At 34.1% G+C, this 16,603-nt stretch overlaps 1 protein-coding gene across 12 annotated transcripts in view; it reads left to right on the forward strand.

Annotated features, from left to right (window-relative positions):
• Positions 1–16,603, forward strand: part of LOC121415035 (rho guanine nucleotide exchange factor 18-like) — a 172,085-nt gene that overhangs the window by 116,189 nt on the left and 39,293 nt on the right. For 11 of the 12 annotated variants that reach the window (XM_041608095.1, XM_041608097.1, XM_041608101.1 and 8 more), the window contains 4 exons: positions 10,813–10,870; positions 11,498–11,571; positions 13,854–13,912; positions 16,515–16,568. In XM_041608095.1, the coding sequence (XP_041464029.1) occupies positions 10,813–10,870; positions 11,498–11,571; positions 13,854–13,912; positions 16,515–16,568 (245 nt within the window). The remainder of the gene's footprint in view (positions 1–10,812; positions 10,871–11,497; positions 11,572–13,853; positions 13,913–16,514; positions 16,569–16,603) is intronic. The other variant, XM_041608100.1, reaches the window with a different exon arrangement.

Raw genomic sequence — 16,603 nt, forward strand, 5'->3', positions numbered from 1 at the left:
GTTACCGTACAAGCTCTCTATCTCTTCACTCTTTATAAGAATGCACTTCTTTTAAATCATTTTCAGGTAACTCACGTTACATGTCTATTGAACTCTAATTTAACTGGGCTATTTCACACCAGGATACACGGGGGGGGGGGGATAAATTTTACACCCTTCAGATTGCTGATTGCTGCAATTTTATTTATAAATATTAAATGCTTCTATTTTTTTTAATTAATTAATTAATTATGGAAATAAGTGTATGAATATTGCCCTAAATGTGTTTTTGGTGTATGTTTTGCTTTTAACTCACTTTATATAGCTAGTAGATTTTTTTTTTCTGGTGAAAATATCACTTTTACATTTATAACATATCTTTAAAAAAAATTCCGAAACATAATTAATTTCCTATGTATTTTATTTTTAAATTCTTATGCATTTCTTTATTATGGTGTTTTGATGAGCTTTGTCGAAAACCCTTTTGCGATCAGATATAGCATAAGATAAATCCATTTAAACCAGCAAAAGTAAAAACAGTTGTACATTTATGATTTTGGTTGAAAACACAAATTGCATTGACTTTGTACACGGAATCACGTTTTTGAGCAATTTTGAGTGGACCAATCATCCACGTACAAAACATTGCGTAAATTAAGAACCTTGTATTCGGGTATCACAAATTTGGTCTTCAAAGTAAAAACTTAAAGAGTGACACCATCAACAAATTTCACGTGGCAGTGTAGTGACAAAATTCCTTGAGGGGGTCAAATTGACCCCCCCCCAGTTAAATAAGAGTTAATTCTTCCTGTTGTCAATAGTCATTGAGTATTTACTTTTGTTTCTTGCTGTGTCTACATTTTTTTCTTTTTACTTTCATCACATTTTTTCATTAAGCAGAGTGGATGTGACACATTATTACAAAAGAATCAAGTTTTCACCATCTTTATATCATCAAATAAAAAAAAAAAACTTTTTGAAAGATTTCATTTATTTGTCCATTAGGTAGAAGCTCAAGAAAAGGAAATGTTATACAGAGTTCATTTGTGAAGAAATCATTGTTGTGGAATTACCTTTTTGAACTTTTTGAATAAACTGCAATAAGGCATATATAAAGTTGAATGAATTATAATTAGGATGTATCTCTTTCAGTTTGTGCTTTGGTTGACACCACACCTACAACAAATGATATCTAAGTAAGCCATCATGTCAATAAAGGATTGTCTATCTTGTTGTTTGGGTGCACTAATTCTCAAACAAGCAGTCTGCAAGTCCTTTTGTTAATGAGAACTCACAGAGCACATCCTTTTGTTAGTAACTCTAATTCTCTATGGATGATTGGTTAAAGACCTTCTTTACAATGTCCCACCCCTTTGGGAGAGAAGGCCATTGTGGGAGATTGCTTAGTTCTGCACAGTAGTGGTCCAAGCCTTGGCTTGTCCTTTCTCAATTTAGACTGTATCCAGTTGGCATATTTTTTTACCTAAGAAACATGGTTTTTGCAGACATTTAGTTAAATTCACCAGTGCATTTAGGCAATTTATAGTCGGTTCTAAGAAATCAAATTGATGTATTATATAGGGGATTCTGGAGAATCACTCACATGGAATGTAGATGAGGGGACTTTCCCCAAGGTCATATTTTGCCGGCTGTGGCCTTTGGCTGAGTCATGTGTACAAGGTTGAAGTGAGAAGCTGTGGCCTTGTGACTCCTGGCCTCAATTTCATCCCTGCCACAGACATTAATATTTGAATGTATTAATCGCTTACACTCTAAAGTTGACTTATTCTTCTATGTTCAAAGTGTGGCGGGGGAATAAATCTGATGGGGAAAAAAAGGCTGAATGGCTGAATTATAAATTAATTTAGCCTTTTTAACCCACCATGACTGTGTTTGGAGTGGGATTCATATTTCTACTTAATTCTAGCTTTATCAAGTTGATTCAGGGAATCCCCCGGTTGATTGAGTGCACCCAAACTCCTCATACATATTCATGGTTATCTTCCTGGGAGGCCATTTTGTTTAGGGGAATGGTCAATAAAGGAGGATTGCTGGTAGCCTGAATTAAGAGATCAATTATTCATGATACCAGTCAAGATTTGAATAGAGGTTTGGCATCACCTCTTTCATCATGTAACATACCCCAAGCATTGTTTATTGATCCTCTTTTATAACACTACTCCTGCCTTCCATTGATTCTCATTAGACCGTCTGCTACTTCACCAACCACCCTTTCACATGGAAAAAAAATGTAATTTGAATGATGATTCCAGTGAAAAATAAGGCTTATGACGAAGTTTTAGCACGTGTGAAACCAAACTAGAATCATGAATGCTAATCACGATCATGAATTCAAATTCTACTCTGGAGGTAAATTCCAGTTAAGTTTCACTCAAACTATGGTACAGATTTTCTGTGTGAAAAGTCCAATGATTCTAAAGACGAATTGCAATCATCATTACAATGATGGTTCAAGATTTATGTGTGAAAAGACCCCTATATAGTCTTTGTAATGTCTGGTCTTATGATAGACAAATAGTGAACACCACCTTGATACCATATGATTGTTGGCAAGAATGTCATTTCTACAACTCCTAGATACAGGTGTGCAAACATTTATCTCAGATTATCTCGGCATGTAATTCCAGGAGATGAAAATCATTGACGAGTATGCTTAGGAAGGATGTAATGTAAACTCTGGTCTAAAGATGTGGTTTAACCATTGAAAGCCAATGGTGACAGGTATCTCTAACCTCTACAGTACAAGTTAAATTTACTACCTCAATTGACACAAATCATTCATACCTGACTGGGAATAATGACCAAATGAGTGCTTTCCATCATTAAAACAAGAGGGGTAAAAAAGCCAGTAAAAGATATTTTTGGGGGGGGGGGGCTTCCTACAATTTTAACACACAATTAGACTGTAGCCTACTAAGTTAAACCAGGCCTTCAAGATATTGGCAAATGGATGTAGACAGAATATAACGGTGCTGAGGTTGGGTGAGGGATACACAATTAATGCCCCAGTATACAATGACTGTGCAAAACAGAGAATGAAAGAGAAACCTGAAAGAAAAAAAGAGGAAAAATCAATATCAGAGATTAACAAGTGACTAAAGCTGTGAGGTTTAAGAGTAGCTGCTGGATGCACAATGTATTCATCTTATAATAAATCAATGGTTTGGCTGTAGCTCTACTATTCATTCTCTCTTTCAGTCTTGTAGCTTCTCTCCCCTTATATGCACACTGTCCTTTGATAAAGGACCAAGACCTCACTGAGGAAAGTGGTTCTCGTCTAATGTTTATGTTGGTGCCTCCTAAATTTCGTGAACAGCAATTGGAGTTTCCCCTTTTTTTCATAAGGATTATTTGGAAGAAGTTGGCGATGTGTTGCCTTATTTTCAGATTTTGTTGATATGAGCTCTTGGCATCGATATGGATATACAGTCATTTGAGGAATTCAAATAATAAGAAGATTTTAGCCAGTTTGGATATGATACTATTGATTCTGTCTTGGAGTGTCTATTTGACATGGACATGAAGATATGGAACCTGCCATGTACGATGTGTGAATTCTTTATCGATGAAAAGGAGATTTTGAAAGTATTGTAGTTTTTTTTTGCAAGATATGATATGATGTTCTCCCAAATTTTGTAAAAAGAAGTTAGAAAGAGCAGCTGTCTTCAATGTTTCAGCCACAACTCAAACTTAGTATGGATAGTACTAGTGGGTTATCCCAAAAGATTACTCATACTCACAGAATATCAAAATCAGTAAGTATTATGTCTCATTTTCATGTTTCATTAAGAGAAAATTGAATTTGACTGTTAAATTACACTAACCATTCTTTTTCAGAAAGTAATGCATCCAAAACTTCTTGTGAACACACACAACAAAAGGAACCTCACTTTTCAATTTTAACAAAAATTAGTTTGATTTGTTTAATTTGAGAGGAGTGTAGAAAGGATTATTGCATTTATTGATTATTATTAATTTTTTAATTAAGCACACTAAACTCCTAATGTGGAAAGAGTTGTGTAATATTTATTGGGTTCTACTAATGACATTGTGAATTATATTGACTATTGAAAAGTGACATCTGAAGTCAAATAGCCCCCAATTTCTAAAATATACATGTAGACATTTCCAAAGCACCTAACTCTATATATATTTCCACATAAAACATTGACACAGTTTCTTCATGTACCAAGAAATTCATTCCACGGAGTTGCTGATGTTTTGTTGTTGTTTTGATTTCTTTTTGTCATTTGATAGCATTATATGTTCAACAGACAGTTTCACTGAAAATGATAATGTTTTGAGAGGGGGGCACTATTTATAACTTAAAGGTCAAGTTCATCAAGAACAGAAACTGGATTTGAATACACATAAAATTCAAACAAGAACAACTTTGGTAATTTCATCAAAAGTTGATGTATGATAATAAAGTTATGAAATTTGAAGTTTCACTTATTAACAGTTGGATGCATTTCCTGGTCAGAATGCCAATGAGAGCTGATGATGTCACACATAAACATATTTACTTAATATTTTATCATATGAAATAAAGAATATTTCATTTTTGTTTTACAGCTATGACAATTACACAGAGGAATCAAACCATGGATATTTTCATTATAAAGTAAATAATGAATAGTGTGTGACATCATTGGTGTTCTCATTTTTATTCCAAATGTGCTGTGCATATTACTGTGTTTATGAAAATGAGTCAAATAAAAAAAATCATTAATATTTTACTTCTGATGTTGATAAGATTCAATCATGCTTGTCAGATTTTCCTTTGTTTAATCAATTCCAGATGTTGCAGTGGTGGACACATTAGCAGTCAAATAATATAGATTTACTTGACTCATTAAGCCTGTGTATTTGATTTAGATATAGTTTTTTTACAGAACAATAATGAAGTTAGATGTAATTCATGAATTAATGCACAAATTCAGAAGTATCAGTTAATTTGGTTGCAATGATGAAAAGTGGCTTCTGTTTGGTGCAATCAACAAATTGGAATATTCTCTGGTAATTCTTGAAAATCATTCATCAAACATCAAGTTGAGGGCTCTCACCCTGGAGTTAAAGTAGGGAGATGCTTCCTAATTGATGAGGAAGTCATTTATTGAGAGGAAATGTGTAATTTATTACCCCCTAAAATGAGCTATTATAGACAACAGGGTAAAATTCATAACTTCAAAATAGACATACACCAAGACTGATGCGAATATATCATTAAATATTCGACTGAAAATTCCTATTTGGATATTAGTATCTTTTTCTTGGTGATTCATATAACAAAAATGAAGATCAACTGAATTACAAATTGCTATTTAAATGTGTCAAATTGCTTTTTTCTTTATCATTTTAATATCCACTCTCAATATATTATGTGGATCAGTTTCTTGCATAAGGATAATGTGTGTGGTACAGCTTTGTGATTTGGGGCGTATGAGAGCAATATAACAATTATTTTAGGACTGATAATGATGGCAATGATGATATTCATTATGATTGTAATTGATAGTTTCTTTTATTGTAATTTACTTCTCAATAATACAGAAAGTTAAGAAGTTTCCCTCCTTCAAATATAGTTTAAAATTGAGTCATGAATACTTTAAAATGCGAATGAATAAGATGGTTACTTTAATGTCAGATCATATCAAGAGTTACCGAACTACATGTAAGACCCTGTTATCATCTATGGCTTAAACTAAATAGTGGAAACAAGTTTAGTGGGAACTCGTTTAACTCGAAATGGGAACGCTCGAAGCAGCCTTTGAAAAAATCTTTAGTGGTAGTGGTCTTCCAAACTAGTTTGGAAATCTACCTTGTGATGGAGTTTTGAAGACCTCTTTGCCTTGCCAAATTAGTTTAAGTGTTGGTGAAGACCCAACTGTTCTTCGGCAAGCAATTTTTGCCTGGAAGTATGAGAGTGTTTGCATGTTTTTTGGTTACTCAGTACACAATATACGTATGTAGAATGCTGCAGTTATAAAATTAGCATGAAACCTGTGACCTCAATTAGAGCATTCCCATAGCAACAAGACCACTTTCCGTTAAGAGGTTTTGGAAGACACTGTAGGAGAAACTGGTCCAGTCCTCAAGAAAGATGAAAACTGGGTCAAAGTAATTATTGAGTGTTTTAATGAGGCTGAAAGGATATTTTTCTTATTCTTAAAACAAGAAGGATAATTAGCCAAGGTGTTGTTCCTCCCAATAAGAAGATATATTTCTACACATAAACTTAAAATAATCGGAGATCCTAAATATCAATTGGTCTCTTATTATGAATGATTTGTTGTTGTATTGCTTTGATGGTAACATTTTCCAAGCAATGAATAATATACTGTCCCACGTGTGCATATCTGTGTTGGCAATCTTTAGTCTTATCATTCTCCAGCTTAGATTTCAGGATTTCACATAGTTCAATTGAATCAGACCTAGATTTACGATTATGTAAACCTTGGTTTTTCAACTACAGACTTTTTCAGGAAATCAGTGTTTTTTGCATCTACATACATATGATTATTTGCAAAATAGCAGACTGTTTCTTGAAATTATCTAACTAACAAATACACAATTATCAGATATTTTATTTGATTTAACATATGATTATTTACAAAATAACTTGCTGTCCTTGAGATGCACTCATGTTTCTGCTTGGTGAATATTCATTTTATCTTACCATACCATGATAAATTTATTCAAACATAGAACCATTCTTTGGAGCCCAACATCATATTCCATGCTCAAGCAAGAATATTTTCTCGATGGGATTTTGGAGATGGGGGTTTCTTGAATCTAAAGAGATATTACTAAGCAGGCTGATTTGGCTAGAATCTTGAAATTGGACAAACTCTGCCTGACGAAGCACCATGTAAAGTGGCAAGTGATAGACCGAAGACTTGTAAAATACAGGCTGGAAGATAATAATGGTATTGACTTAGTGGTAGTTAATAGTCTGCTTTATGGCTCCATTGCTGATATACTTGGTCATCCGTTTTCATCAGTTGCTCATCGTCTGTAGAATTCTCTACCAATCCAACTTTGTAATTGTCAGAATGATAAGACCTTCAAATCTGAACTAAAGACCCAGCTTTTCCAGCAACTTTGTGAATAATGTTTGAGTGGGGAGTGGGCACCACTGAATATTTTTTACAGGTAAATGTCACTATACGAATGCTGTTCATTATCATCAACATGCTTATTAGGTGAAACTTTTGAAAAATAATGAAATAAATGTATGCAATGACTGAAATGCGTGTGTGGTTTTATCCTTCTTATGCCAAAGTTTCATATTCATTAACCTTTTGATTTCCATTTTGTATTTGGTTTTCTTTTTCATTACAATATACATTTAATCTGAAAAAATTGAATTATAGGATTATCGTTTCAAGCGGTTGATAAAGTTTCTTCTGTCTGAAGGGGGTTTTCACACCAGATGTTTTTATCAGTAGTAACGAGTCAAATAAAATGTTATTCAGTAGTGAAGAAGGGCAAGGACTTGTAAAGCACTGCAAGTTCCATACTTGGTGCATTTTAGATAAGTTTGCCTGACTAGTATTCCATTATTAATGTGATTGGATATTTCGAGACATGATAAAAACAAAAGATGAAACTTCTTATGATATATTTAAAGTTGTGTGTTTTTCTGAAATGAAGAATACTGAAAATTTGGATGTACAAATGATTCATGTAGTATCTGAAAAATGGCTTAGAAATAAGATGACAGAAGGATCGATACTGGAAATGTTCATTGACTTTTGAACAATCTTATTGATCGTCAAGAAATATTAATGCATAGTTATTCAATGGGAAGAGCAATCGTCTGTCAGTGACCAGAAATCTTTTCAATCCTCTAAATGATGGCCTCCTTAATCCAACCCAAAGCTAAGAAGAAGAAGAGGAAGGAAAAGAAGGGTGAATGTTTTGGTCTGCCTTGCATGCTGCCCATGGAACGTAGACATAACGGCTTGACGTCACAACCCACCATGTAGCCTTTATCAAATTAAATCTAATTCCCAGAAGCTTAGGTATAGAAACAGTATTCTTATTGCCTTGTTATATGGCCATCGCCTTATTTACACTCCTGACCAGGGTGGTTAATGGGAGTGTTTTTAACGATAGCCTGATTATGGTTCGCTATTGTTATATCAGTGCTCTGGTATGGTAAATGGATAAATGCTCTCGGCTGGAGCTTGATCAGGCATTTCATTTTCAAAGTAGACCATTGAGAGAGTTGGCTTATTATTGTTTTTGCATTATGATTTCCTTTGGTAATAAGTTCCCTGAGGAATAATTCGACACCTCTTCATGTGTCTTTGACACTTGCTAACACTTCTTCCGTTCTATGCATCGGTAAGTTCTACTCCATAAAGCAGTACGCAAAAAGAATGGATGGATGACATTTTTAGGAATGGATTCTTTCCTGGTAGTGATATCACTCACATGTATGTCTTGCGAAAGCAAAGCTATTTTCTAGATTCCTTCACACTCATCAAAGTTTTTCTAACAGTAGCTTAAACCTATATTGCCACCTGTAGCAACAGCTTCTGTTGTTGAACCACCAAAAGACATATGTCTCTTGACCTCTCGTACAGTATCTTTATCCATCAAGGAGCGATAAATCCTCTCGACTTCTTATGTCACCCTCTTGCCAAATTTTCAACGGTATAAATAGAAGCCTAGCATCCATGGTCGTTGTTCTCCCTTTCACCGAATCAGTTGCAGCAATAATCAGATTTGACAGGTTGGATATTTGTAATATCCTCCCCTTACGCGACAGAATTTAACCGTAAACTTGACTTGAACTAATTCCTGGACGAGTCATGCAAACAATACCTATGGGTAGGTATATCATCTGATCTAGCCTGTTGTAATAGGTTTAAAGCATTCCTATTCGACAGGAAGTGGCCGCTTTTCGCGATGGTTTACAGTAGTATACACTGGACAATGGCAACCATACTTCTTATCGTTAGAGAGAAATATATTGGACAAAGCTTGTTGAAATGCTGATCTGATCTTGTGAGAACATTTTGGTTTCCTGTAGTAGCCCTTGGCTGGTAGACATCTGTCAATATACAGGAAGTATTTCCTTTTTACCTTTCTCAAGACATTGGAAACTCTTATGAAGATACTATAACTTGTCGAATCATCTGGATTTATATTTCTTTCCTGCAAGTTGGAACTGAAATTTATCATCGTCAATGTCTGTGCTTTGTCTACAGATTTTCTCAAGTATGAATATTGGTGGATTGTCTAAAAGAATCTTTTGTAATGTTAATGGTGATGATGCCCTTCAAGAAATTGGAAGAGTTTTCACCCAGGATATCATCAATACAAATTGAAAGACTTTGTTGAGTCACTGAGTGTTTGGACGATAATGATGAGCATTCTGTAGTTACCAAAAAAACAACCAAGAATCGGCAGCAACTTGTCATTGCAGTTGTAGAATATCTTTCCAAGGTTTCCGAACTCCTATTCAGAAAGTAAATCAACTGTAATATGATGATCAATAACGGTTCTGTGAAGCGAAAAAACAACAAACGGAATATGCGCGTAATGCACAGTACTTGGGCACATGATTATCAGTTTGATGTAAGTTTCCAAATGCATCCCCTTGTTGCTGTTTATGTTTTTGTTGTACAAAAATAACTTTGTTTAATTCTTTTTCCCTGACCCCACTCAGTAGTCTTGAAGATGTCATGTGTTGAGATGAACCATTTTTCAGAAAAATCTGGTTATATTCATCCCTTACCATTTGCTGATCATTTGTTTAGATATGGCAAATCCATGTTCACTAACAGTTCCAAGATAGGGACTTAATGGTATCGTAGTTTAAGGAATGAAAATTACTTTCACTTTTGATCGATTGCAACGAATAAATAAGTTACTAATAGGGAAGAAAAAATTGGGGCAACTATCACCGTATTTGACTAATCTGTTTTAGTACTCGGAAAAATTGATTTAAAGAACTGTTTGTAAGTAATATTGTGCTTAAATTCAGTTGCACATTTTCATTGGGGGCTTCATTCATCTACCACCCAAGATCTGTTGAAGGGAAATCATTGAAATAAAAGAAAAAATTAGAAAATTGCTCAGTATAAGAATAAGCATATAAACATTTTCTTGACTATAGTACAACACTTAGTTGATTACTTATATTTTGATCAAATTGCAATTGTCTAATCTTAACTGTTTTATTTCAACATAAAGATATCAATATCTTATTTGGAATAATAGTGCTCTGTATATATGAGTGTTTATCATAAAAGACAAGAGAGAGACTAACCACTGTGTATATATCATGTACATGTCTTTCAATAAAGTTTTGTAGCTAATATTCATTTCAAATGAAAGAATACTATGAACATGTGGCTCATACAGATGGTAGATACATAATGGCCTGTATATTAAATAAAACACCAGTAATAAAGTTTACAATTTGACTTTTCAACATTTCTTCTTTGCTTCCATTTGAACTAAGTCATTGTACCAAAATATATGATTCAAATTGCAAAGAAATTAATTAATTTTCCTAGATGTCTTACCATTTCACTATGACCACCACTGGCTTTTCATTCTTTTAATATGTAAATGTTCTGTAAACTTTTCTTTATATTTTTGATAGTTTTGAACTTGTGTAAGGTTATTTCAAACAAAAAATATGTTTATAGGTACATGTATAAGCCAGTGGAGGAAACATTTATACATTGTGCATTATAGAATAATGAATTGAAATTAATTTGATTTTAATTCAATTGAAAGATTTTTTTTGAATAGATTAAATTAAAAGAAAGTTGAATTTGTATTTTTCAGTTATCTCGAGGGACAGGTAATGTGATGAGAGACAAGCTGATAAAAAGTAGTGGTGGATGTAAGTATTGATTCTCTATTCCATCAATAATATATAGTTTGTTAAGATATAAATTTGTGTTTTGTATAATGCATTGTTATTACTTGTTTTTACTTCTTCACTTATATGAGACTAAATCATAACACAATATTATGACAATTTTTACTACTTCACACTACAACAACTGCAACAACAACTACAACAACAACAACAACAACAACAACTACAACTACTACTACTACTACTACTACTACTACTACTACTACTACTACTACTACTACTACTACTACTACTACTACTACTACTACTACTACTACTACTACTACTACTACTTCTACTACTACTACTACTATTTCTACTACTACTACTGCTACTACTACTACTACTACTACTACTACTACTACTACTACTACAACAACTACTACTACTACTACTACTACTACTACTACTACTACTACTACTACTACTACTACTACTACTACTACTACTACTACTACTACTACTACTACTACTACTACTGCTACTGCTACTACTACCATATATACTTCTATATATTATTACTATAAATTTTAGCTGTGAGAATGACATTTAATTACTTTGATCTGTGAATTATGGATAATATTGTAATCCTTTCTTTTATATCTTCAGTGGGATATTCCCAATCTATGCGTGAGAAAACCAGACCAAACTCAATCCTCAATTCAACTAAACCATTCCAACCGGTAAGAAAATATACAATATTCTTCTAGTTTGTCTAAGTGTTTTTTTTTAACCTAATTAATTTAAGCATTGAAATTAATAACATTTAGATTTACCCAAACTTGATAAAGGATATAATGCTTTAGATCAATCAACTAGTAATGAAATTAAGTGAACAGAGAGGCAAATATATAAGTATTGTTTTATAACAAGATGTCAGCATGATAAACAAAACCCAATATGTTGTATTGATTTTTTTTGCCTGAAAACTATAGATACGGTAGACAGCTGTGTCCTATATTTGTTGCATGGCAATGAGTATATGGTGAGCAAATTCTCATGGCATTAAATCAATACAAATTGTAAAAAATTGGAATGAAAGCTCTGTTGAACATGCATATCAATCATCATGTACTTTGTATTTGAAGCAATACTAATGTAGACATTTTTATTATGGAATAGTTAGAATACGATATCTCGTGATGTGAATATCTGGATATGAGCATGGTGGATATTTTCAGTGGTGGATTATTGAATATGCTCTATTAGTCAGGTTTGATTTGATTTGGTTATGCCATGGAGCGTAGCTGGGCTTGGCATGATGTCGATGAGGTAAGATTTTTTAGGCATCATTCACATATGTCAAGGAAAATCATAAACTTATGTCTTATCTTTAATAGATTAAATGGATGGATAATGAAATGGATGGAAGCTTTTGTGTAAAGAGCATGCTACTGATGATATCTGAAATCAGTAATTGACATAGACATAGTAAGATTTGAATGCCTAGAGTACTACATTTATATCTGTTGGATGTGGATACTCTTTGGATTTAAAAATATTTGCTATCATCATGGAGTAATTATTGTTAGCCTCATTCAAAATCACTTGAGAATCAGTTATATGTGAACAACGAATAGGAGGATGGTGGATCTACACGTATGTAGTTCTCAGACCATTGATGTTCCTGACGTATGTATATCAACAGCATGCCTGAAAGTTAAAATGTCAGGCTAGATTGTTCTCGGATGACTGCTTATTGTATACCCCTGTTGAAATGGAGGAACATACACTGTATGTGCAACTTGCAAGATGACTTCCTTCCTCTTGAAAAAGGCAAAGTACGTAGAAGATGAGCTTCAATCCTTCAAAGTGCACCATCTTGACAGTGTCTAAAGAAGAAATCACCTCCTCTCAGGGACTATACTTTTTGTAGGCAGGTGTTAGAAATGACAACATCTCATCCATTTCTTGGGGTTCAACTGGACGATTTATTATCATGGAGTGAACAAGTGGACACAACAGCCAACAAAGCTTACGAGACTCTTTGCATTCTTCAGAGGAATTTATGGTTTTGTCTAAGGGATGTCAAAGTCATAGCCTGTAAATCATTAGTTAGAACAGTTTGAGAGTATGCCACTTGTTCATGTGATCCACATAAACTCGACCAAGTAAGAAATCTAGAAGGGGTTCAATGCAAGGCAGCCGGTTCATGTGGAAGCGCCGTGGTGTAGGGGTTCTGACTATCGCCTTGTAATCAGAGGGTCATGTGTTCAAATCCCACCATGGCCTAGCGTCCTTTAGCAAGGCCTCAATTCACACTTTGCCACTCTCACTCAGGTGCTAATTGGGTACCGGTAGGAAACGACCATCATTGTGGTTGGTTTAGCAAGTGTACACCTAACAGGTTGCTTGAAATTCTATGAATCCAGTGACCGGGTAATAATGATTGTGAAGCGCTTTGAGCAGCCGTAGATTGATAAAGTGCTTTATAAATGCCAATTATTATTATTGTTATTATTCATGCTGTGGAGATTACAGCTAAAGTAGCGTTAGCGGAATGCTAAAAGATCTCCAACTCGATACACTGAAAAGTAGAAGGGAAAAGAGTAGACTGACAATAATGTTTAAGATCCAGAATAATATTGATATGAAAGAAGAGGAAGACATGAACTTACAGAAACCTGCAAAAATACATTCTTTATAAGAACAATCAAAGCATGGGATTCACTGGACTCTTGCATAAAGAATAGTATGACTGGAGAAAGGTTCAGAGCAGCACTCTGATCAAGGAGAGAGGTGATATCTCCTTGACATGAGAGCAGCATGCTGGTGTTACACAGTCTACTGCCCTGCCAGTGTAAACTTCAGAAGGTCTAGATGGCTCCCCTTACAGATGTATAATCTTAAATAATGATAAAATATAAAATAATATGATAAAATGATTCGATGAAATATGTTATGATAACAGTATGTTTGCTGTCATCATGAAGTAAATTTCATATCTTCTTTGTATCTTTATTAGATGCCATTCCAGTCTCAGGGTAGCTCATCTGACGTGAGGTCACCTCTTGGTAATGCTGGGTAAGTTAAACTTATATCCCCCCAATAAAAGTAAATGTACATGTCTAAACTTTAGTTGCCCCTGCTACTATTAACATTGCAGCTTAATATTATATGTATGTGGTTAGTTCGAACAGCAAACATTAGGTGATGTGACACGTTTTATTTTTCATAACTTGTTCCCTCAATTTAAAGCTCATTTACTTGCCTTTACTCACTCCACGGCTTGAAAATTGTGAGTTGTTGGAGCAAGTTTGTAAGTCATAAAAATGTGTCAGTTAGTCATGGGAACAAGTTATGAAAAACAAATTCATAACATATCACCATAGGGGCCCAGTTATATACTTTAACATTGATACAAGTATGTTTTTTTTTTATGTAAGATTTACCCTGTTCTTAAAGATTACAAATTTTATTGAAGAAGAATCTATTAGGTTGTGTTTACCTTGTGGTATATCTTGTGGGATTAGAATGATAATAGACAAGTAATAATAATCTATGATACAAATGGCCATTTGATTGCCCTTTTTCATGAAATTCCCAACACCATTTTATGTTTGAAATAGAAAATATGAAATTCTGTAGGCACTTGTCATTGTGCAGATTTACAGTGGAGTTAATATCTCTATTTCTTTCAATTTGTTCCTTTTCTCTAATATCATTTGTGACATGGCATTTTGATCATATTTGTATTTCATAAAGAAGAGCAAATGCTACGCATCTATTATTCTCAATACAACTTTCATTAGGCTAATTAATACTCCTTTCAACACTATTGCTTAGATCTTTTTATTTCAGTTATGGGTGCTCATGAAATATATTTCTTTCATTAATTACGGTAAAGCCCAGCCTTTTAAGAAGTTGTAATGTCCAGAGGGATTCCAAAATAAATTTTCTCAGTATTTGTTCAGAGATTTCAAAAGAGTCTGGACCAAATTCAAAACTTTGCCAAAATTTGCAAAATTAGTTCCTGAATTTTGTGGGCCAAAAAGAAAGCAATTTTATGTAGGATACTTAAACTGAAACAGTATCTCATGTCTATGCGTCATGTCATATACCAAAATAAATAAGAGAAAAGCAAAGGGATAGGTGGTGCAAAAAGAATTAGTGAAGTCATCCTTTGCACTGAAGCAGTCATTGCCTGTTTGGTCAGAATGATAGAATTCCGCGGAGGTAGAATCGGTATTTCTTGTGATTCATTCAACAAATCTGTGAGAGGATAGTTTCCTGATCAAGGAGATAAAAACCCTCTTTATATAACAAATTTTGAGTTCTTGCCAAGATATTCGAAGGGTTTATTAACCATGCCAACATTCAGTGTTGTGACACTGGCATCAATCACTGCCCACATTCTTTGAAATCATAACTGTTCTTTTTAATACGAAGACAAGGGAGAAAAATTGTGATGAAATCAAATTTGAAGTGCTTTTAAAAGGCAGAATTTTTGTTTTCTTGCTTTTCAGTAAAGTGAGATAATTCCTAGTAATTGCACATATGTTGGAGAAGCTAAAGTTGATTGCAAAATCATAACATGGCATCATCTTAATTTCCATTGAAATTCACACCTAGCAAATTCTGGATGTTAATTTGGAACCCTGCCGATAGTGCCACTCTTGATACACGGGAATAGAATTTGACATTTATTTCCACCCTCTATTGTGATTTACATACCAATCCTACTGGGTTTAAGAGCTTGCTGGGTGTGTGTATAGGTGATTTCATTAATGGTTCAATTGATTGAGGTGGGATGGGTGGTAGCATTAACTACTCATGGAACGTTGAACCTTCGTTTTTAGGTCGGTTCATTGCTTACGACATCTGTTATACAGTATGTTGTGATTTATCATGCTGGTTTGTGTATTGGAGGTGGTGAATAGAGGCTTGGAAAATGAAAATAGTAATAGAAATGGTGACATGATTGAGTGATATCATAGGTTTGATCATATGTTTGTAAATTATTATTCTATAAGCACATATAGATGAAATGTTTTATTAACATATTTAAGACATCCATATAGTATTATGAACTACTCAATGGGTAGATTCAATTGATTTAAGACTAGTATGCACTGTGAAAATGGGTGTTTAACAATTGTGCTTAGAGGACCAAACCTGTCATTTTACAATGAGGGAAATCTGTGGTGTTAAACACCTAATACTGTTAATATAACACCTTTGATTATAATGTGGTGTCTTTTTGTAAATCTAGGGTGTAATCTTAACACCTATGATGTGTTCTTTTAGAGACACCTAGTGGTGTCCATTTTAACACTCTAGTTATTACAAAGTGTAATGCCTTGTAACCTGTTTCCTGCAGTCATATCTGGGCCTATGTTATAGTGAACTAACTATATACAGTAGTTTACACTTAAATTTATGTAGTATTAATCTGTTTATTATCCCCACTTTTCCCCCACTCTTCTCCCTTTCTCCATCCATGTATCTCAATCTCCTACAATCCCACAAACTGATCTGAAACAATATCTCCGCTCTCACATACCTTCAACTGATACTCCTTCTGCTCTTTGACCACCACTGGCCACGCCCATTCTTATTTGGCTCCACCTCCTCCACTTTGCCCTACCCAATTCCTTTTGTTTGACCTTTGACCCTGTTGAACCAGTATTGAGCTGGGCAAGTGGCACTGGAACCGAGTCGCCATAAAATTGGGGGTGAAGTAAGTCCTATATGAAGGCATGCCTATAGTTTATT

The sequence above is a fragment of the Lytechinus variegatus genome, chromosome 5 (assembly GCF_018143015.1).
Source record: "Lytechinus variegatus isolate NC3 chromosome 5, Lvar_3.0, whole genome shotgun sequence".
Taxonomy (NCBI): domain Eukaryota; kingdom Metazoa; phylum Echinodermata; class Echinoidea; order Temnopleuroida; family Toxopneustidae; genus Lytechinus; species Lytechinus variegatus.